At 36.5% G+C, this 23,697-nt stretch overlaps 1 protein-coding gene across 1 annotated transcript in view; it reads right to left on the bottom strand.

Moving 5' to 3' along the window:
- Nucleotides 1–23,697, bottom strand: part of LOC129792994 (furin-like protease 1) — a 94,090-nt gene that overhangs the window by 9,269 nt on the left and 61,124 nt on the right. The window contains exons 5-10 of the mRNA XM_055832518.1: nt 22,382–23,069; nt 14,426–14,612; nt 13,903–14,076; nt 11,730–11,848; nt 7,553–7,719; nt 5,820–5,913 (exon numbers count right to left, since the gene is read on the bottom strand). Coding sequence (XP_055688493.1) covers nt 5,820–5,913; nt 7,553–7,719; nt 11,730–11,848; nt 13,903–14,076; nt 14,426–14,612; nt 22,382–23,069 — 1,429 coding nt within the window. The remainder of the gene's footprint in view (nt 1–5,819; nt 5,914–7,552; nt 7,720–11,729; nt 11,849–13,902; nt 14,077–14,425; nt 14,613–22,381; nt 23,070–23,697) is intronic.

The following is a 23,697-nucleotide window of genomic DNA, read 5'->3' as shown; positions in this document are numbered from 1 at the left end:
GCAGAAGAATTTATTAAAGTTCGCACACACATATCTAAACCTTTTTGGTTAAAATTCAGATTTATTTCTTCTATATAAAATACTTTTCACCAAAATTATGTATTTATTTTAATTTTGATTTCCCACTAATTTCCAGTCTTTTTTCGCAATTTTATTAAACAGACTCCATGGTTGAAGTTTATGAAACACTCTTGTTTAGCATAAATATTTCTTTTTGTTTTTTTCGTTATTATCTTTTATGCTGTGTAAAGAAGAAGATGATTCAATTAAAAAAATCAAGATTAAAAAAATCTTGATTACAGAATTAGAGCCGTTTAATCCAAATTCGTTAATTATTTCTCTGTTGAAATTGAAAGCATAAAAAAGCATAGAAAGCTCTTATTTTCACAAACATCGAAAGGATTCTGTTAAAAAATGAGTTTCTGAACTTCTTATACTAAATTACAAAAAAAAACTTTGGTTAGGAATTGACTTTTAGGACAATTTTGAAAAGAAAACTTTGTGAAAATCATAGATTAACTGATAGATCCAATTCTTTTCTTTTTCATACTAAACTATATAAATAAGAAGAAAAACTAATTAGAGCTTTTTTTAAAAAGAAATATCAATCAAAAAAGAACTTTTTAAATCCTTTAAAAATATTTCTGCAAAAAACTGAATGTTTCATTAATTTTTCTGCGATCTGTCTGTAAATTTAAAGAAGATAACACGGAAAAGTTTAATGGAGGAAATGGAATTACAGTGCAAATTATCACTTTATCCGCACATTTTCCGTCAAATAGAGAGAGACAGAGTGAGAGAGAAAAACAGCTGAGATTAAAAACACAAATTGTGGTTTAATCATCTGGAAATTCTAATTAGCCAATCAATAAAGTACAGGAAATTATTCTCATTGCCACGACACATTCATATCGTCGTGCGGTGTGGTCTACTGTGGAAAAATTAATGTTGTTACTTTGTGGAAAAATGAGAGCGAGAAAGATAATTAAAGGTGCAAAGAAAAAAAAGTAAAGCAATAATCGTTGGAAGTGGTGGAAATGTTGTAAATGAAAAGGAGTTTTTTTTCTCAAGCAAAGGGAGGTGTTTACCAAGAAGTTAGAGAATTTATTTAGTAAGTGACAGTCTTTGCATTTTATTTGCAAGAAAATTTAATGAAGCAATTTGTCGCGCGGGAAGTATCAACTGCGGGGAAATGCAGAAAAACATAATACAGAAATGGCTGGAAATGAGAGGAAGTTAGTGTGTATGGTGAAAGGTCAGCGGTGTCACAGAATGAAGAGAGTGCAATAGCCAGTAAAATGGAAAAACCCATAAATTAATTTACCTTAAATGAATGGGACTAATTATAAATTCAAAATGCAAACTTTTCCCTCAAAATTTTCCGCATATGTGTGTTTAACTAAATTCATGGACACTGCACAATATCATAGCCATCATACCGAAAGGTACACACAAAAGTGGAGAGATGGGTTTTTAAACTGGTCACAGAGAATATATATTTCCTCTAAAATTTTCATTAGTCGTTATGGAAGTTATTCATTTTTATAACTCGTCGGTTTATACTGTCGGGGTGTATCAAACAAACATATTTGCCATTTTCAGCTGCAGCATGACCAGACCATGGTTTCGTTTGTATTTACACAGAGGAACTATATAGGAGTGTTTGGGAACTATCACATTCAATTTTATGTGTCAAGTGTGCCACCAATATGCTGCAAGTTTTGCCCCTCTGAATAAATTCCCTCTGTCACCTTTCTTCAACAACAACTACAACAACAACAACAACAACGGTGAACTACCTACAACACCGAAGCCTTCACCCACTAAAGGAACAAAATCCACGTGTAATTTATTCACTCTGGAGGAACTTTTCAATTATCCCCACAGATTGTACGCTGTGTGTACCACACAAACACAGTCTAATCTCCCTTTCAAGTATCATCCATCTTGTCAGTTAACTTTTAAAAAGGAGGCTACAAACATAAAATTAATTACTGCCACGATATTAATCCAAACAAATAGATTTGGCCATTCACATGAAATCCCTCCCTAAGACAGCTCTATTCATTCAAACAATCCCGTCTCTTTTTGGGTTTACTTCCACAAATTTTGTGTTCATTAATTCAGTAAAAATACACACTTAAGAATGTATATAGCAGGAGGAAAGAAAGTTTTCCAGGAGTAAATGAAGATTAGAAATTTTCCCGAAAAACTGATATTCCGCAGAGAAGGACGAGCCAAAGGAGATAAAACTTCGACCATCTTTCTAAGTTCTTTGTTTAAAATAAATTAAATTGACTTACAAATTTTTCTGAAGCTTGAAATTGAAGGAATCAAATGAAATTTTAAATAAAATTAGAGATAGAAGGAAAAATGAAGTTAATAAATCGTAAAATGGGTTGAATAAGAAGTAAAAAAAAATAAGGAGAAAGGATTTTTTGCATTTTAAGCCTCTTATTTGACATTAACCTTTTTCTAACATTTATTTCATTTATGGCCAAGGAGAAATTTTTTAAGGTGTTTAGTTAATATTTTTTTTAAATCTTGGTTATTTCTTTTGTCAATTGAATAATCCCAGTTTCATGAATTTTTATTTAGTAGATTTTTTTGTCAAAAATGATTTGAAATCTTAATTCATCATTTTCATTTATTGGACAAATTCTACTGAAGCGATTTTAATGAAAAATTGTGGAAATAATTTTCAAAGACTAAAGTAAATTTAGAAAATGCCTTTGTTTGAATCAAATTAATTTTCTTAAAGTTATTTAAAAGAAAGAACAAGCGAATAAATCGCAGAATCAGATTCATTCAATCAAACAATAATAAAAGGATAATAAATGAAAGGGCAGACATTAATCTGTTAAAATTGTCATTGAATACAAGAAAACATTAAGAATATTTCCTCATATTCTTGCAATCTTCCATAAATATCCTCAAGCTTTAAAAGAGAAAAAAATAACATCTCTTGAGAAGACTTTTCACTTGAGAAGTGGCAAATATTTGTTGAATGTTTTTGATCGGAAATATCAAAAGTAGCTTTCTTTTTCAGTTATAATCCCACTTTCTCATATTTTTCTCATCTCATTCCAAAGTTGTCCCTTGGTTGGTCTACATGGAAACTTATACATAATATGGGTTGGTTTTTATTGGAAAAGTGGGAAAAGTAGATACAAGCAATAACAAGTATGTACTCCCACTCGAAAAGCCATTTGTGCCCACAAAAATGTTAGATAAAAAGAGATAATCAACAATGTCCTTGCGGCACTAAAGTCATTTACTGGCAAGTTACGCACAACACTGAATTGATTTTCTTATCATTTTCCTGCAAAATTTTCCCTTGCTTGTGTACATTTTCTCTCTCTCTCTCTCTTTCTCAATTTCCCAATTCCCCAGAAATGCGGATAAATAGAAAATAATTTGTGTTTTAAAAAAAAATTGTGGGGGATGTGGAAAAAAAATGTTAAAAATACTTCGCTACATGTGTAATGGAATCCCAATTAATAGAGTGCTGTATACGTTTTTTTATGACGAATGGAATTGAAAATTTATGTGACACGACGTCCTTAAAAGGTCGCTTTCGAATTGACTTTCGAATTTAATCCACACCATCATCATTGCGCTACGAGAACCACCAGAATTCTTAATGTGTTAGATTATTATTTTTATATATATTAAGAAGGTAAATTGTACATAATATACACAACAATACATACAACTGTACACATACAATAATACTGCTGATGAAGAGACGATTACACATCTTCTTGAATTTCTATTTCTTTTTTTTTTTATTTTCTTTTAGTACAAATTTTCTCTTCAATTAATTATTATTTGCAATTTTTTCTTCAATATAACGTTGAAATTAGTTCCGGAGACGATGGAACGACTCTTTGTGCAAAATTTGAGTGAGAAGAGAAATTGATTTTTTTGTTGAAAGTTTAGAAAAAGGATAAATTCCATATTAATTGCGAAACAGGCACCAACCGCCATAAGTTCATTTATAAATATTCCCCATTTTTTTTTCGCCATGTCTATTCACTTATTTATAAATTTATCATAAATTTTGGCAACGTCAGACACTTGTAATTGCACTTGATGGGAATTCAATTTTCCTTCCCTAACATGTCCATCTCAACTTTCATCTCGCAAACCATGGCTCCATGTATCCTCCACACACATAATTTATCCATTTTCCTCCACTTATATCTCTCATTAATTGGATTCTTCTTATCGTCTGTTTTCATTTGTTATATCTCACATCTACCCCTCCCTTGCTGTCTTCCTCCCTCATCTCCCCTCACTGCTTTACTTTTCCCAAACTTCCCCCAAACAAAATGTATTGAAGGAATTTTCTTCTTTCTCTTTTTTTTTTCTTGCCCTTATAATTTATCCCTACACGGCATTTATTATCAATTATCTGTTAATGTCGCACATTCATGGTGAAATGTGAATGATATTCCAAAGGAAAAGGCATCTCCCTCTCCAACCCTCTATCAACGTACATCCCCCACCCCAATTTCTTGGCACAGAATTTCTCAGAAATAAAAAAAAATATAATTACTTCTTCAATGCTTTTCATGATTTTCCTCTTAGACGCATAAAAAAACCCGCCCACAGTGGAAAAGACTTGGAAAATGTATTTACTGTTTGATAACGAACAAAAGAATGAATAAATTAAAATTATATTCATTCCATTGCCATTCATTTCATCACAATGGAAAACATTGGACATTTAGGATAAATGAAATTTCAAAAAATACAATTTAACGAGAACCTTGTTTGGGGTAAGAAAATGAGAAACAAATGTTTAAACATTTTTTGTTGATGAAAAGCCCTATTGGTGCAGATATTCCCTGTGAATGTGGTCAAGGTTACATAGATAAAACAGTTCAAAAAATTAATCAACAGGTGCGAAACATAACCTGTTGACAAAACAACGGTAGATTATAAGTTTAGGCAACTCAATTTTCCTCCATTGAGTTTCTTTTTTTTTGTTTTTCCATCACAAAAAAAAACATTTGAAAGTTTTTCTTTCTCTTCTAAATTCCGAGATTTTCATTTTATTTTCTGTGAGGGGAATTTCATTGAAAATGCATTGAATTTAATCCTGTAGCGCGCCCCTATTTGATTTTGAAAATGACTCAATGTGAAGAATAATAGAATCGCCATAGAGCATAGAAAATTTATGTTGAAACAAATCCATCTATATAACTTATTCACTAAACTGAATGTATTCAAAATTCGTCCTTATATTCAATTCTCTATCCGCACACACAAAAAAAAACATTGAATTCAACCCACCACCCACTCCCTCACCACAATCGCGTATTCATTTCACAGTGTCCTTTCATTTGAATGTTTTTTCAAATGCTATCTCTTCCTGTTATAATTTTTCTCTCTTTCTCTTTTTTTCCTATACAAATTGAATGTCCACTATGTACATAATTAAAAAGTACCCGCGTATTTATACAATTTAAAAAATAAAAAGAAAATTCAATAGTAAAAATAAATATAATACAATAAAAGTTAAAGCCTTATCGAATTTGCATGGATAAATGCATTCGACTCTATATCACTTAATATTTGACTATTTGGTCTACTAATGGTATTATCATTAATATTACATTCACAGTTGGTAGGTGTGTGATTGCAGCACATTGCTGACATCACAATTTGCCTATCTACTCCGTGGCTCTGTATCGAAATGCCATTTTTTACCGACGCACTAAATTTTATATCACTTTTTCCGCAATTACTCGTACAATTTATCGATTGCATGTGGATAAAATAGGTTGAAATGAGTAAGAAGAGACACAAACCTAAGCATTTCTTATCGGGCGTATAGCTGAGGCAGGCATGATCGACGACATCCCCAGATGCGGTTCGTTGTACATCCACATGACTTTCGCCGACCTGCGATGCAAAATAATGAAATATTATTGAATTAGTGCACACATGGTGTACCCCACTCCACTTATTGAAATATAATAGCTTATGCGATGCATTAGCAGGGCTATGTACAGCAATATTTTTCACCGATCTCTCCACTCAAAGCTATTCCGTGCTGTGGAGTATTTTTTTTATAAATTTTCATATAGGAAAATATAAATTGAAACATTTTTTAAACGAATTTTCTTTGCAAATTTTAATAGAATTTTTAATTCAATTCCAAGACACAAAGTATTTAAAAGAATGAAATAAAAAAAATTCTCTAGAATGGTTCGGAAAATAGTTTTTTCATCGGTCATCGATGGAAAATTAAATTTAAACTCACAATTAGTATATCCTCCCCTACATAATTTTAAATATAATTCAGTTTAATGAAATTCATTTAGCAAAAAATCCTCATACATAAAAACATCAATTTACCTTCATAAAATGACACAAATTTGGATAACATTTTTTACCCACATGTGGGAGTATTTTGCGGATTTTTTCTCTTTAGGAATTTTTGCAATTATATATATTTTTTATATTATTTTGTTTTTCACTGGGCATTAAAATTCAAGAGAGAAAAATGTTTTATTCTATTATGTTTATAAAAAAAGGAATGTGAAATATATTCCTGGTTCACATGATTAAAAAGCTTTGAGCTGATATTAATAGGTTCTTGAAAAAAAAAATAATGAAATTGGTTCATTTTTAGGAATATAATTAAAATGTTTGACGAATTTGAAATGTTAATTTTTGCCCAATATATTGTGGCAAGCTTAACGCCAATTGAGATAAAATGATGGTTCTCTTTTCTTTACGCTGTAATAAATTACCCGGCGGGTCAGCTTTGTAAAATTTTTCAATTTTTTGATTTTTTTAAAATAATTTGAGATCGTACATAAAAAAAATTTGAAGTTATTTTCAAATGCTTTTTTTTCTAATTTTGAAGTATTTGAGTTGACCTGTGATGATTTTGATTAGATTGTTAATGCATAGTGAAAAAAAGAAGCGAATTATGGGTCAGCCGGGTAATATTTTTTGACGAGAAGGTATTTTTACGGGGCGCGTAAATGAGTATTATACTTGGAGAGATTTGTTTTTTTATTAATTTAACGAAAGGGTGGATGTTGTGTAGAAAACCCTTCGTATGTGATATATCAACTAATTAATAAATCTGTAATAAACCAATTAAATGAAATTCAAGACAAAAAATGTTTCACTTTCAAATTCTATAAAATAAATAGTAATTTGTTAAAGGATTATTTCCTTAAAGAAATTCATTAGAACTTTAATAAATGTATTGGAAAAACGTCATATTAATGGGCAAATTTAAATTAATTTGTCCCATGAGACGTTTGAGGGTGGCCCTCCCACTGGGGATGAAGTAAATAAATGAATGGTTTCAACTTGCAAGCAATTTAAATATAGTTACAAAACTACTTTTCCGCAGTCTCGATGGAGCGTAAAAAAAAGCTCACAGAAGTTGTCGAAAAGTTTCAATTATGATTTTAATTTAAAAAAAAAAGTGCGGAGTCTGAAATTGGACGCAGAAGTTTGGCCAGCACACAGCCCTGAACCAAATGGGATAGAATGGATAGAATGCAAATAAATAATTTACCTGATGAGTCTCCCTCCACTGCCCACTGGCGCGTTCACCCTCGAATTCCAATGAATTGTGGTCTAAATCTGGCCCCATCTGTCCGGGCTTCCCAAAGCGAGGCGGATCATTGGGTTGGGGCGGAACTGCCGTACCGTAGAACAATAATCGCCAATCCGTAATTTGTGCTGCAATGTTGAAGAGAACACTACATTACTATGCATTACCAATGGGTTTTACGGGGGCGGATTTACTCATAATGTGCGCTCTGTAAATCATTTAAATGAGATTATTAAATTTCACATCGACTCCCATAGTTTTTTTTTCCACGATTTCCCCCTTTTTTTTTCAACAACTCCCCCCTTGAATGAAATTAACATTTTTTGCGGAGCACAAATTGGAAGATTTGTATTTATGGCAAAATTTTAAATATATGTATTTCGCCAAATCCCAAATTACTCACTGGATTAGGGTTTTGAAATGCAATAAAGGTACCTACTCCAACGTATTTTTGGTTATTCAATGCATGCACATGCAATATCGACGTGCCTGATTGACTTTTCGTTGGATTCAATAGCTGAATAGAATTGGATTAGAATGCAATAAATTCAATGATTTATGCTCCTTTTTGGTGAATGAATACAGATTATTATGACATGTTTGACACATTGGAGTGTCCAAATAATCATGTCCCCGCTCTTCACCGATACTTCACAATACCCAAACTAATTAGCTTTCGCAGGAGAGGAGTATAATATCCAAACGATAGCACCCCACCGCGTTCACATAGGGATGAGATAGCATGTTTCGTTAATGGCAGATGGGAGTCGATTGTGAATTTTAATTACAATTTCCTCGCAGAAATTTTCATGCGTATTAAACATTAATTACATAAGAATATCCAATTAATTTAATTTCACATTCTATACACCGCAAGAAAGCATCATGTGGTCATGCCGTTACATGAGGGTTATGCTGGCATTATTTTAATTTAAAATGTGATCTCCGAAATAATTTACTTTAAAGTAAATAAAATTAAAATTAAAAATCTACTTAAATTATAAGAGTGATCATTGTTATAAGTTCTAATTTAAATTTCTAAAAAGATCTTTGCTCTGTTTATAAGAAAAGAAAGTTTTATTCGTTTTATTACAGTTTGTCTTGTTTTTCAATATTCTTTGATGGTTTGAATTCTTTTCCTGGCAATCATTGAAAATCAAATAACATTCATGAGCCCTAATAAGATCAAACGAATTTATGCAACAGCTCATGAATTTAAAAATCTTCCAATTTCCCGGTATCCGGAATGTAAATTTGCAACATTTTCTTGTGAAAAGAAGTAACTTTTTCGAAAGCAAACCAATTGTCTGAAACTGATGCACTTAATAAATTCTCTTGCTTTAAAATTAAATTCAGTCAGTAAACAGATAAATTTTGTAAGTAAAATAATTTATTTTTCGCCAAATAATGATTTGTTGGTAAAATATTTAAGTATTGTAAGCAAACTCCTCAGTAAGTAATTTAATTTATCTGCAGACCTAAATTTTTTCAGTATGTTTCTGTCAGTAAAATCTTGAAGTTTGTCAGCAAAAAAAAATTTATCAGCAAGTAGTTAAATTTCAATATCAAATCATATCATTCGGCATCCGATCTTTAAATTGTAGTAGCGAATAATTCATTTGTTAGCAAGTTAGCAAAAGAGTTAAATTTTGTAAGCAATCTCTTTTATTCTGTCAGCAAATAATTTAATTTGTCAGCAAATTTCAATATAAGTATTAGCCATTCTTTCATTTTGTCAGCTTTTTTTCTGTAAGCATTTTTACAATTTGTCAATAAAACTCGTAGGCTTTTTATATAAAATTCGCAGATTTTGTCAGCAATTGTTCAAAAATTTCTTAGAGATTCTCAGATAATAACTTAATTCGACAACAAATAGTTTAATCTTGTCAGCAAAGATTTGGATTCTTTAAGCAAATTCTTTATTCTATCAGCGAAAATATTTTTCCATTATCTTGTTCTTAAACAAATTCAGCTGAGAGAATAAAAGAGTTTGCTGGCAGAATTCAAGATTTTACTGACAAATAAGGAATTGTATTTTTAAATTCAATTTCCTTTATGGATTTTTTTTTCTCAAACTTCTCAAATAAAATCGTTCAATTTAATTCAGTGAAAAATAACGAGAAAATGCATTTTCATTGTGACAAAACACCCGCATGAATGTGAAAACGTATAAAATGAAGAAACCACAAAAATCTTTTGTAAATGTGCCACAAAAATTTCCATTATTTTTGCGGTACATTCTCAATCATCCTGAAAAGTAAAAACAATCCTAAAAATTCTACAAATACAACATATTCCACTGATTTCATAACGTGCAAAATAATGTTAGTAAATATTAGGGGAAAAAATACATAAATATAGGTAATAGTTTGAACTAAAAGTGTCAAACAGTTGAAAAAATAAATTCATGTAGGGAAATTATATACAGCAAATTAGTGGCTGAAAAATCTAGGACAAAGGAAAAACCCAAAAAAATATCTGTACGATGCAAATCGAGAGGAAATGAGATTCAATGGGGGAATGGGAAAATTGAAGCGAAAAAAAATTGCAATATATATCATATTGTGTGCTTTCTCTGGCGTGTTTCCTTACGGGAGCATTTTCTTTTACTGGGGATTCATGGGAAAAAGCTACAATTGTATGGAAAAGTTGGGGGTGTATATTTCGTGATGTGTTTGTGGGGGGATGGGAGAGACACCCCGAAAAAAGGAGGAAATGCACACAAAAATATACTGAAGAAGGAATTGATGTGGAAATATAAAGGAGGTGTGTTGGTTGGGTATGTTGGATGAAAAGCAAAATCAAGGAGTGAATGGGGGGTGTGTGGAAAAACACGCGGGGTTGGAAAATGCAATAATAGCAACGCAAAACGAACAGTGTAACAGCCATTCTTCATAAATTTGTAATGTTGGTTTGTGTACCCTTTCCGTTTCGCTGCATGGATGACGATACATCCATAAAGTGCGGTCGCACCACTGAAGACGAAGAAGCACCCCCGGAAGAGCTCTGGGGTGTTTCACGCTGTGTTCCAGCTGCTACAAAGTCTGGATCCGGGAAAAAGATAATTTTTGAATTTTCCCGCGATGGTTTCCCACCACTACCACCGTATCCGGTTGAGATGCTCGGCTGATAGTATTTGGGCGTAACATTGGGCCCCGTGTAGGGCTGAAGTTCCGGATAGATTTTCTGTACTTTCTGGTACTTTTGGAAAACATTGGGGATGCGCGGATGAAGGGTGGGTATCATTTCAATTTGCGAAGCATTGCTAAATGAATTCTCCTTCACTTGCTTGGGCGCCTTAATGGCAACTTTTTCCTGTATTGTCGATAGCGACCCATGCATTTTGTCACCCTTCTTCGCCAACACATTCCCCGGCTGCTGATGCACTTTTGGCCGCAGCGTTGTCTGCTGTCGCCCACTCACTGTATACCCCGCAAAATCTGGCCGCTTCGTCTCTTTGCGACGCCCATAGAGGGTCGTAAAATTGGGTCGGGGTGTTGTTGTGCGATTATTTTTGCCACCACCCTTTCCGGAATTTTTCGATCCCTTCCCATTCTTTCGCGTTGCCGTCGATGGAACATTTCCACCACCACCCTGCTGCTTCCGGCTGTTATTTTTATTGCCACCACTTTGTCTCGATACACCACCATTTATGGATGGATAATTACTCAGAGATATTGGGGAATGTGGTGAAGGTCGTACAGATATTGGGTCATTTTTATCAATAGGGCTTTTCGTGCCATAAAAAATTAGTGACCATCCTTTGAGAGCAGCATGACCTGAGTTGATTAGCATGTGATATAGATAGAGAGATATTAATTGGGTTAATTGCCTCAATCATTCCCAACACACACAGAGTGTTAATATCAGCTTTTTTGGGGAGGGATTATTACAAATTAATTAATTTACTCTTTATGCTCATTTTTATGTTTCATTTAGTTGTCAAATATAATCCAATTTTACACCAAAAATACCAATTTGAGTTAAGCATATGTTGTAGTTAATATTTTATTTGTTAACCATAGATTTACCTACATATATAGTGAATGAATGGAAAATAGGGATAAAGAAGATTTTAAGGGGCGATGCTATGTGGAGAAATTTCCATTGAGGTATATATAGAGAGAGAGAAACTTACCCATATATCTCCCTTCATTCCGTATTTCGAGCTGCCAATTTCCATGTGGAGCCTCACCCCATGTATGGACTGACATAAATGGCCATAATGTAAATCCGGCCCGGGAGACGTCGTGAATCCTGACAAAAGGTAGAAAACATACGGGGGTATACTATATTGTGTGAATTCATCCTTGTGCAAAAGCATTACTACTATATGGACGAAATATTGAGAAATATTCCACAGACATTCCTTTCCTTTCATCTGCACAGTTTCCCAGACAAAATCTCCTAGGTACGGAAAAAGTTTATTTCAAAAACCCATGCTTGTATGAAACTTACATAGGCATGAGAATTTTGTTGTAACATTTTCCCTTTGTTCTTTAAGAATTCAAACTCACTGCTGTGTGATGAAAGTTCAAAAAGTTAGCTTTTATTTTTTCTTAAATTTTTTCGTTATTGTTAAAGAAATTTCTGTAAAATGGAAAATGTTTTTGGGAAATTTTTTTTTTTTTCAGAAAAAGAATTTTTTATTTAGAAACTCTTTTTTGTTAGAATCAGCAGAGAGGTAAAATATTTAAGAACTTTCGTACAAAACCAAAAATGTTATTCAAATCGATTGTTTTCATATCAGTTAATTGTCTTAAATCGATAGCCTTGGATGCGCTATTTGAAAAGATTTTTTCAAATAAATAAAACTAAAATAATCTAAAAAAAAATTGCTGAATCAATTTTGAAAAATCTATCATTTCTTTAAAAAAAAATCTAATTAAATTTGGATCAATTTGCCAATTTTAAAAAATCTGATCTTATTTTAAAAAATATCAAAAAATCTGGTTCAATTTAAATAATTTGCCATCCATTAAAAAATATCTTAATTTATTTTGAGATATCTGTGATCCTTAAAATTTTTTTAAATCTAATTTTCATAAATCTAGAATCTTAAAAAAACAGGTTTGATTTGAATAATTCTGCGACCTTTAAAAAAATTGAACCGATTTAGATAAATCTGTCACATTTAGGAACAAATTCAATAAATCTGGTCTCTGTTAAAATAAAATCAGGTTCGATTTAGATAAATATAATTTTACCTTTAAAAAATTCTGATCAAACTAAAATAAATCTGTCGTTTAAAAATAAGTGATTCAATTTAGAAAATTTTTTGTCACATTCTAAAAAATTCTGATCTGATTTAGATAAAAAAAATTTAGTCTTATTTAGACAAATCTTTCATGTACTAAAAAAATCTGTTCTGATTTAGATAAATGATTCAACTTTAAAAATCTAATCTAATTTAGATCGATCTGTAATCTTTAAAAAAAAAACCTTGTTCTATTAAGATAAATTTGATATTAAACCCAGAATTTGGTTCAATCCTAATTCTTACTTTAACGGTGAAATTGGCTTTCATTCATAGAAAAGCTTCTTTATAGAAAAAAAAGCTTTAAAGGGTCAGGGCTGTACCATCTGTATATAGTATGAAATTCCCATTAAAGTTGTTTGGCCTAGTAAGGGATACCCTAATTTCTTCATAAATGGAGAATTGGGTTTTCTGAATTATTTTCTCGTTTCTTCTCGTTGGGAAATGGCGTAAAAATACTCATTTATGTACACAAAGCACACAATATAGGACAGAGGCGAGGTATTGAAGTTCAAAGCCTCTCTCGGATATCCTCTTACTTGAATATTTTGTAACTGAATAAACAAGATGAAGAAGTTTTCTAACGAAATTTAAAGTGTAAAGTCTCCTCCAAAAAAAAGAGGAGAGAAAAGTTCTCAGTTATGGGCAAAGTTTTCCATCAAACAACGAGACTTGACACCACATTATAAACTTTTGAGCATTACGCTATCATTTCTTTACCATGAGTGGCATATAAATTTTAACCGAAGAAAAGATCCTCATCGTTGTGGTGTTGCCTCCTCTCCCCTTAAGGGTGCAATAAAACTAAACTAATAACCCTCTAAACTGTACCAATAAACCAAACATACCGTCGGTGCGGGGATTTACTTTTCCACCACACACAAAGGCCCACAAAATATGTGAACTTGGCATGTGAGTCAGACGAAATTAATATTAACACCCCAATTAATCCATGATTAAGTTGGATTCTGTGCAGGGAAAATAGAAGAACTTTTCCGAGACATATAAGTATGTTATGTTATGTATATGAGGAGAGCATTATAATTTCACATACCTCGACGTGAGGAGGGTGACCCTCGTTCCAGCTGGGGATGTCAAGTAGATTTGTATGTCTCCCCGTCGTTGAGACGTTAATGTTATCTTAGCTTGGACGTGTTCCAAATAGTTAACACCCATGCAATGCTCCACAGTGAGGGTGAGCGTTATTTGGCCTTTGGGTGGAATAACTCTGCAAGAGAAAAAAAATTCAAATATTTTTTAAATTAAATGGAAATTTCATATCACACCCACATCTGTCTACGTTTCTTGCACCCTCCTTTTCACCTGAGAGTCTACATTTCCCCGGAAAAACCAACATTGCTCTATTATTCTTCATAATTATTGAAAAGGAAGATTCTAAAAGGTATTTTACGTCTCTGTGGAGCATATAGATTCCACCAGGACAATTAAGTTTACTAATTGAATACACCGCACATTCTTCCCACATTAAATGTACCTGCTCTCCTCTCCCACCCACCTCCCATTTGGGAGCTTTTCTCTCATTCAGAAAAGTCCATGGCTAATGTCAAATTCATTACCTGTCGAGAGGTGGAGCATTGATTTCGCACAATTGCTGTTCAGGTACAGTCTTCCACGTTCGCGCCAACTTCACCATTCCAGCTGCATCCATGAGGCCATAGCCAAAGGAATGACTCACACGTCGTCCAACCCCATTGCGGCCCCACGTTGGGTCATTGAGATTGCCAGGTTTTGCCGTTCTCACCACTGGAATTCAATTGAAATAAAAGGGGGGTTTGAAATGATGCAGGGAAGAATACAAAAGAAAAACTCATCAACATTTTAGTTTAGCACACAAGGGCTCTGTGAAAATATCTGCAGCAGAGTTTTCCATCTAATACGGAAATGTACCAAAGTTGGGGTGGTTTGAGGCATTTCCGGGTTATTTAAAATAGCAATTTTGAATATTTAGAAGTGTTTTGAATTTTGAGAAAGTTTGTTAAATAATTTTCAAATCTAATTAAAAGTCTAATGGAAAATTATTTGAGATTCTTCTGGATGGGTAGGGGAGGACGGGGTAATTTGGCCACTTTGGCGGTTTTTGGGATTTATCAAGCAAGTATGGTAATATGAAGAAAACCAAATAGCTCTATTTTGTAGGAAATTTTCCGGCCTACAACTTTCCCATATAACACTTTTCTCTATCTCGATGAGAAATGGGTGAATTTTCCATTTTCCTGGACCCTTAGCTTAGTGGCCAAATTACCCCGAGCACGGGTAATTTGGACACTTTGGCACACAAATTGTTAAATATGAAAATTTTTGGACAACAACAAATTTTTATTTTTTCGAATATTTTATTGGTAGATAGGATATTTATCTAAGATTCGTTTCCAGTAATTAGCCAGATAAAAATATTTAACAGAGCCTCAAACATTATCATTTTCTAAACCATAAACGGGCAAAGTCTAAAAAAGGCAGGGGGTAGACAAAGCCCTTTTTTACCCGAACACAGCAAATAATGGCGGACGGTTTGCAGAGAAATTAAAGGAAGAAAATGACGTCACTTTATTTCCAAAAAGTGCATCAAAATTTTTAAAATCAGTTTTAGTGCATTAATCTTCGTGAGACACCCCTCAAAAGCTATCATTCGATAGAATATTAAATTATCTATCCAGTGGTGGTGGATTTTTTCAGATTAAAGCATTTTCCTGGGTGTCTCAGCGAGTGAGCAGTGAATTCCTATGGAAATAGAGTCTTTGTCTACCCCCTGAAAAAAGGCCATTTTTCAAATTTTCGTAAATTTCTTTTTCTAGCTTAAATTTTTTGTCATACTTTGCTTACAATCATTAAGAAAACATTAAAAGGCACAACCATAATTAATATCTTAAATGTGGTCGGAAAATTCTGCCGGAAAAACTCAAGTGGCCAAATTACCCCACTCCAATTTTCCGGATAAAAGCATTTCCACAGGAAAATCTGTTTGTGATATCGGAAAATGGATGTCACTGTCGTGTTTATGAGGGATCAATGACCCTTAATGGCTTAAAAGTAAATTTTTAAGTGTTAAAATTTTTTCGAAAATGACGAATTCCCAAAATGCCAAAAGCACTTGAAAAAGTGAAAAAATGATTTTTCTTAAACAAAAGAAAATCCAATGATCGGATTTTCTCCAAACTTGGTACGATTGAATATTTATATGGGGAGTATAAACTGTAGAGAAATGGATTTTCTAGCATTTACCATACTTGAGATATTGCCATAAATGACTTTGCCAAAGTGGCCAAATTACCCCGTCTTCCCCTACCTATCTACATATTTTTCATTATAGGTATTTAATTTTTGATATCTATAACAAAGTATTCGGGGAATTTGAATTTCATCTTGGTACTCTCACAGTATTACATCCTTAATTTACTTGAATATTTGAACATTTCCTGGAAAACCAAAAAATGGGAAAAATTAGTTAGATCAGTTAGACTAACTCCTAGTCTGTTTAATAATCGAAAATCGCAATTTCCGTTTTCCAGGGAAATTTTTAGTATTGACTGAAGTTGAAAGTTCAGGACGTAGTACTGCGAGGCATCACTTTATTGCTTTGCCTCTTATTTTTCCCTTTATTTCCCCATTCGTATCAGTCCCCAACATACATTCATAGCTATGCTGTGTATATGGTGCAGACTAAACAACCACAATAAAATGTAAATCACTGTCGATTCGTCCATTTTAGGCTAACCCACCGAGGCAATAAATAATGGAATTAAATTTGGTAATTGTCTTTTCACGGATGATTGGCTAAAATGGCCCCAAAAATTGGGAAATTTTCACCTTCTTTCCGTATTGCATTTCGCTGCGACACATAAAATTGTTGGTACTACACAATATGCCCCCAAACCCCCCCTTTTATGGATCCGTAAGTCACATTTCACCCGCAATTGCACAACCTTCATTCAATTTAGTCTCAATAGTCATGTATAGAACATACCTTTGTAACGACAGTTAAGAAGAAACACAGATTAGGAAAATACAGCGTTGGAACTTCCTGGATTCGGTTGGGCATCAAGCATACCTTTGAATTGTACAGGGCAGAGATTAGCAATAAGTAAGACAATAGATATCCCAGTGGAGCCGGGCAGGAGAAGTCATTTACCTTTGGAGATACAGGTGAGAAATACATTAGTAGCCTCTCTGGTGAGAAGGAACAATTTTGCTTTCTCGTAGCTCCTGTAGCTGCCGGATGTCTAGGGGTTCCGAAGGGGTCGGATGAGATGGAGAAGAAAAATGCACGGATTCTTACCAACACCAATTTAATGTAATTTAAATTAAAGTTTTGAAATATAAATTGTGGCGCGAGACGCCTTTGATTCACTTTATAAATTTACTATAAAATCTAAGCCCGATGGGACTAACGCGGCTTGATAAAATTTAATTTCCCAAAAAAGAGTTTGGGACTCGTGGTTGCCATGAAGTATACTGACGGAAGGAAGTAACAAAGATAGAAAAATGATGGCGGTTAAAAATTGCAAATGCGTTTCAAAACAAAGAGTCCGTTGCAACATAGAAAATTCAAACTATGCTAAAAAGTTACAACGGATGTTGTACATGCTCCCCGGGGTGCTCTGGGGGGTCATCAGACTTCTCAGAGCACAAACTGTTGAACTCTCTCGTGGGCAGACGCGCTATCCTCGTGATAGGACGAGTGTACATTCCTCCTTGGCTTCGCTGAAGTAATGTATCGAGATAGAAGAGTCTGAATTTCTTACCGAACTCCTGGAAATCTTGCCGACACACTTGCCACAGGCGATTCTTCTGGATATGTCGTAAGTCAGGATCAGGAAGAGCTCGTCCAGGCATCTTTCGAGTGAAATGCCCAGGGATGAAGCATGACGGTTCGCTTGCATTATGGAACATAATTCCGATTGCATGATGGTGGATCATCGCTTCTATTTGGCACAACATAGCACAAATCTCCTCGAAAGGCAATGAAATGTGCTGGGCGATTCGAGGGAGATGAGAATTCACCCAGGTCTCCCAAAGACCACCATGATGGGCGGCAATTGGAGGGTTAAGATGCCAAATAACTCCATGCTGGCTGGCTTCAGTGGAAATGTCTTGTTGGAAATCTCCTTGCTGCAGAAGTACAGCAAATTCTCTTGCGGCACCAACAAAACTCTTCCCATAGTCTGAGTAAACATGCAGTGGAGTTGTTCGTTTTGCAGTAAAAAAGCGGAAGTGCGCAAACAGAGCCTCGGTAGACAGATTTGTGGCGAGTTCCAAATGTACCGTGTTTGGTAGGCAGAGTTGTTTATGAGATGCTCCCCGGGGTGGGGATGGTTGGTACATTGCAAGACCCACGCCGGTTTCTTGTACGGGATGAGGTGTTCTCGTGAATGTTCCCTTGAGATAGACTTTGTAGGAGAGTAAGTCCGCCACAAGTTGCTGAAGAGACTGCGGATTTGCACAGAAATAACTATGGCATTGGAGATAAACCTTCATTGCAGCTGTGTGCTCTCCAATGGGTCCGAATAGTTGCCGCAACTTGACTAGCAGCAATGCGTGGGCGGAGTGGTGTACTCTGAGATTCCTCTCCGCGATAAACAAGTCCGTAAGGAGCGATATGGGCAGCAAAATGGGATGTTTAGCTGCATAGTATTCACTGGAATGCGGCGGGAACTTTCCTGAACGTATAAAGCTAATTTTGCCTGCAAACAGACAAACAGATGTGATCCATTTCCACTTCCTATCTTCTTGGGTGTCACAGCACTTCGTAAGCTGTTCTTTGAGATGATGAAGTTGCTGTGGTTGATACATGAAGACGAGTAGTCGCAAATCTCCTTCTATTTTCTCCATTATGAAATTGAAATTTGTCATGTTCCGTGGAAAAACAAAACACGGAAGTTTGGCAACCATGCATTGGAAAGTCGGTAATGCAGAGTAGCGCTCCAGTACTCGGGCAAGAAATGTTGTCGTTTGAGTATCAGCCCTGACCGTGGTAGCCAAAACTTCTATTTCGTGGAATCCAGATTGCTTGGTGGGCGCAGGAGGCCAGTGAGATGGCCTTTGAAGGAGTCCCGGAGGTCCATTCCACCAACGGAAGCAATCGTTGAAATGAGATTGAAGAGTTCCACGTGATACCAAATAAGTGAGGTTATGGTAAGTAGATAAGTCTCTCCATTGGGCTGTAGTGGGCACAGCCGGAAAGTTCTTCACACGAGATGAGATAAAGATCCTGTACTTTCCAGGGGGACTGTGCATCCAAGGGAGTAGACTGGTAGTGTCGCACCAAAAGTGCGTGGAATTTGGAGGGTAGAATGGCTGAACTGTATCCGTCGATTCAGATGCTAGGAGAGCACCACGAAGTTCTAATAGTGGGATGGTGAGACCCTTTGTGCTTGGTTTGACGATTGAAGAACTCCCGACGGGATGAGAGAGTTGGTAACCCAACTGGATGCCTCGTGGAAATTCTCGCCATTTCGTCACAAACTCCCCGGGTAGGGAGGCAACCCAATTCTTGCAAGAATGATGGAATAATTTCATGAGAACTTCTGCCGGTGTGACGGTACTGAGCAGGTCCATCAGATTGAATGAGTGGGCGACAGACAAGGAGAGCTGACGCTTGATTGAGCAGTTTTCTGTGAAAGATACAAGAGATACGAATGCATAGACATCTGACGTCTTGAGTTCCTTGAGGATCAATGCGCTGGGGGAGGCATCGTCAAAGAATACGTCAGTGATTGTGGGCTCTTCTTCTAGGCACGCATTGTAACTCTCTTCCCACAAGCAGAGTGAGAATCTTCCACTGCTGAGAAGGTGCATAAATGAAGCTCGGATGTGGAGAGCTCCTTCCAGAACTTCGAAGCGTTTGAAGTTCAATGAGTCCAGGAGGGACCAGTGAGGATTTGCGGATGTTGAATCCGTGAGACCTCTGTGATAAGACACGAGAGAAGCATGAGTAAGCCGTGAGATCTCAGGAGCAGATTCTATCCAATGGTAAGATTTGAGTTTTGGAATTTCACTGGGTAGCGAAATATTGAAGCAATTGTAGTATGTTTCAGCCGTCGTTCGCTCGTCAGGATCCATGGAGAGATATGGATCCACTTCCCTTGTGACAATATAGCCGAACACAGTCTTCATCAGCCATGGGAGTCCGTGACACAAGAAGATGGCATCATTGAGCGGGCTAGCACAATAAGGTTTACCACCGAGAATGAGATCAACGGTTTGCTGAAGTTTCCATGTTGGAGCAGCTATTGGAGCGTCGAGTGGAATAGTAATGAGCGATCGATCAACTGTACAATTTGTAAGTTTTCCGGAGGCGCTCGGCAGGTTGAACGCCTTGGATGTGAATGTGGAGTTTGGCAGTCGCGAAGACATTGTGGTATTCAAGCAGAAATTGGAACGACTGCGCTTCCCATTCACTCCGCAGATGGATAGCATTGTTGAATTTTGTGGCAGATTGAGGCAGTAAAGAAGGCTGGTAGACATGATGTTCGTTTGAGTGCCTCTATCTCGTGCCACATGGCCAGAAATAGTGTCGCCAGTTGCTGATAGAATGTTGACAATAGCCGTGACAAGGAGGATTTTGAGTGTAGCTTCAAATATTGGGTTTTCCGTTTGTGGTATCATCGCTAGCACATTGGATGTCGAAGGACCAGACGCACTCCTTGCGCCAAATTGGATGGAAAGCTTCACAGGATCCAAAGCAGAGGAGCTGCAGTCGGTGTGAGCTTCAGAATTGGCAAAGAAATGATCATGAAGCAACAAGTGGTGTTTTCCTTGACACGGTTGCCAGTCTTGGGACGTGCAACTGTACATCGAGTAGGTGGAGAAACAGTTTAGGCAAAGACTCAGCTGTTTCTTTGATTGGAAGTGCTCATCCGAATTTATGTTGAGACGAGTTTGGCATCGGATGAGCGGGCGGCATTTTTCATGGCAATACCGACGAGTGATGTTATCAGTGGACATAACGTTACAAGCATGGGACTGGATGAGAGGTCGTGATATATGCGATAGTGGGTAGACAGTTGGAAGGGCAACCTTGTCCGGGATGTGATTTATGAGAATGATGGTACTACACACGATTGCCAGTAGTAGGATAATCATTTGGCAATGCTTCTGGCTGGGTTGCGGCAGAAATGACGTCATAAAAAGCATCAAGGTAGGTAGATCTGACATCATTAACCCAAAAACAAATCATAAATCCTTTGTATAAGATTGTCACAACGTTCACAAAGATATCACGATATGTTTCCTCTCTTTGTTTGTCCACTAAGGTGCTATGATCAGCGATAATTTGGTTCGGAACTTCCAAATACCTCAACTTCATTGACTGGAAATTGTTGCACTGGAATTCTAGCGTGATCAATTGTCCCACAAGCTCTTGATCGTCTGCCATGAGCTCCTCCACGTAACGCTCAACACGGGAAACTGCTGTGAGGATTCTCTCTAGTACACGGAAGCTCATCGACTTTGAAGATGCAATCAACGATAAGGCTTGTAGAATGGTAATCACTTGTGGCACACAGAAGTAATCTCAGAAGGTAGAGTGAACTGCGGTAGCTGGTTGGAGGCTCGAATGGCCAATTTTATGTATAGAACATACCTTTGTAACGACAGTTAAGAAGAAACACAGATTAGGAAAATACAGCGTTGGAACTTCCTGGATTCGGTTGGGCATCAAGCATACCTTTGAATTGTACAGGGCAGAGATTAGCAATAAGTAAGACAATAGATATCCCAGTGGAGCCGGGCAGGAGAAGTCATTTACCTTTGGAGATACAGGTGAGAAATACATTAGTAGCCTCTCTGGTGAGAAGGAACAATTTTATGTATAGAACATACCTTTGTAACGACAGTTAAGAAGAAACACAGATTAGGAAAATACAGCGTTGGAACTTCCTGGATTCGGTTGGGCATCAAGCATACCTTTGAATTGTACAGGGCAGAGATTAGCAATAAGTAAGACAATAGATATCCCAGTGGAGCCGGGCAGGAGAAGTCATTTACCTTTGGAGATACAGGTGAGAAATACATTAGTAGCCTCTCTGGTGAGAAGGAACAATTTTGCTTTCTCGTAGCTCCTGTAGCTGCCGGATGTCTAGGGGTTCCGAAGGGGTCGGATGAGATGGAGAAGAAAAATGCACGGATTCTTACCAACACCAATTTAATGTAATTTAAATTAAAGTTTTGAAATATAAATTGTGGCGCGAGACGCCTTTGATTCACTTTATAAATTTACTATAAAATCTAAGCCCGATGGGACTAACGCGGCTTGATAAAATTTAATTTCCCAAAAAAGAGTTTGGGACTCGTGGTTGCCATGAAGTATACTGACGGAAGGAAGTAACAAAGATAGAAAAATGATGGCGGTTAAAAATTGCAAATGCGTTTCAAAACAAAGAGTCCGTTGCAACATAGAAAATTCAAACTATGCTAAAAAGTTACAACGGATGTTGTACAAGTCACGATAAATTGCTATGCAGAGAGGCCACATAAAATCCCCCAACATAGAGCGCAGTGTGATAGCGTGTTATTACCTATGTGCTGCAAATCTCGCCACGTGAGATTTCTATTTGCCTCGAGAACGAGAGCCACTATTCCAGCTGCTAGAGGTGCTGACGCCGATGTGCCAGTATGCGATGTGGTGCAACTGTGATGCAAATCCGTCGTGACAATCTGCTTCTCACCCTGTCCGCCACTACTATAAGTTGTCGCGAGTGTTGAGCTACACATCTCCGAGTACCACGGTACAGCACCTTCCTCGGTGGCACTTGAAATTGATAGTGTCCAAATGCTATTGGTGTACCCGTCGCAATTGCAATTATCATGCTCCCGTCCCCCATTCCCAGAGGCCCAAATGAAGATGCTTCCCTTGCCATTGCGCCCATACTTGACGCCCTCAATGAAGGCCCTTGTGGCAAGTTCTCCGGGCCCATCGACTGTCTTCCCATCGTCATCGGGACCCCATGAAGCACTATAGATGTCAATGTGCTGCGGATTGAGGCTCAACGATCGTGCCTCCACAGCATCCGTCACGTCCCCATCGAGCATCCGTACCCCACCCACACTCGCCCCATACGCAATTCCCACAGCACAGAGGGAATTGTTTGCCGTAGCAGCTACTTCACCGGCACACCGTGTGCCATGTCTATTTGAATCCGAAATATCATAGTGTGGCATGGGGTCGTCATCGTGACTGTTGACATCGTACGACGCCTGAGGGTCCTGTGAAGGTAGAAAAGAAAGAGAGAAAAAAAAACGTTGAGAATGCTGTGAATGCTTCCTGTGGAATTGTGCATAGAAATGAAAAATTCCAATGCAATTTTCTTATCCTTCTACTTCCCCATTTTCCCTCCCACACAGACCAACCACACATTTTAGCTGTGTTTCTTTCAGACACAGCTTTTGTGTACCGAGCAAAATCGAAAGTCGTCAGATCGGGCTCAAACTTCGGAAGAGCACGAATTAGGGTCCCCACATTCCAAAAAACGTATGCGCCAAAAAAATTTTTTTTCCGGCCGGCCGTCCGGCCGGATCATAAACTTAAATTGCAAGAGAACGGTGACAGATAGAGACTTGCGGTAAACGGCAAAGTTTAAATATCGACCTGAAGACATCTGATTATGAGGTCAAATCCACCCCCCCACCTCCGCGTCCGCCATTTTAAATAACCTCAAAATTTTGTTTTGCCTATATCTCAGCCGCGATTGTAGCTAGAGGGCTGAAATTTTGATATGTTGTAGGGGCCATCAATACCTTTCCAACGATACCTTATTTTCGAAAATCGGTCAAGCCGTTTAGTCAATATGGCCGCCGCAATTTTTCATCGAAAATCGATCATAACTCGAAAATG

This window comes from Lutzomyia longipalpis, chromosome 1 (genome assembly GCF_024334085.1).
Source record: "Lutzomyia longipalpis isolate SR_M1_2022 chromosome 1, ASM2433408v1".
Taxonomy (NCBI): domain Eukaryota; kingdom Metazoa; phylum Arthropoda; class Insecta; order Diptera; family Psychodidae; genus Lutzomyia; species Lutzomyia longipalpis.
This window is presented reverse-complemented; position numbering and strand designations above follow the sequence as displayed.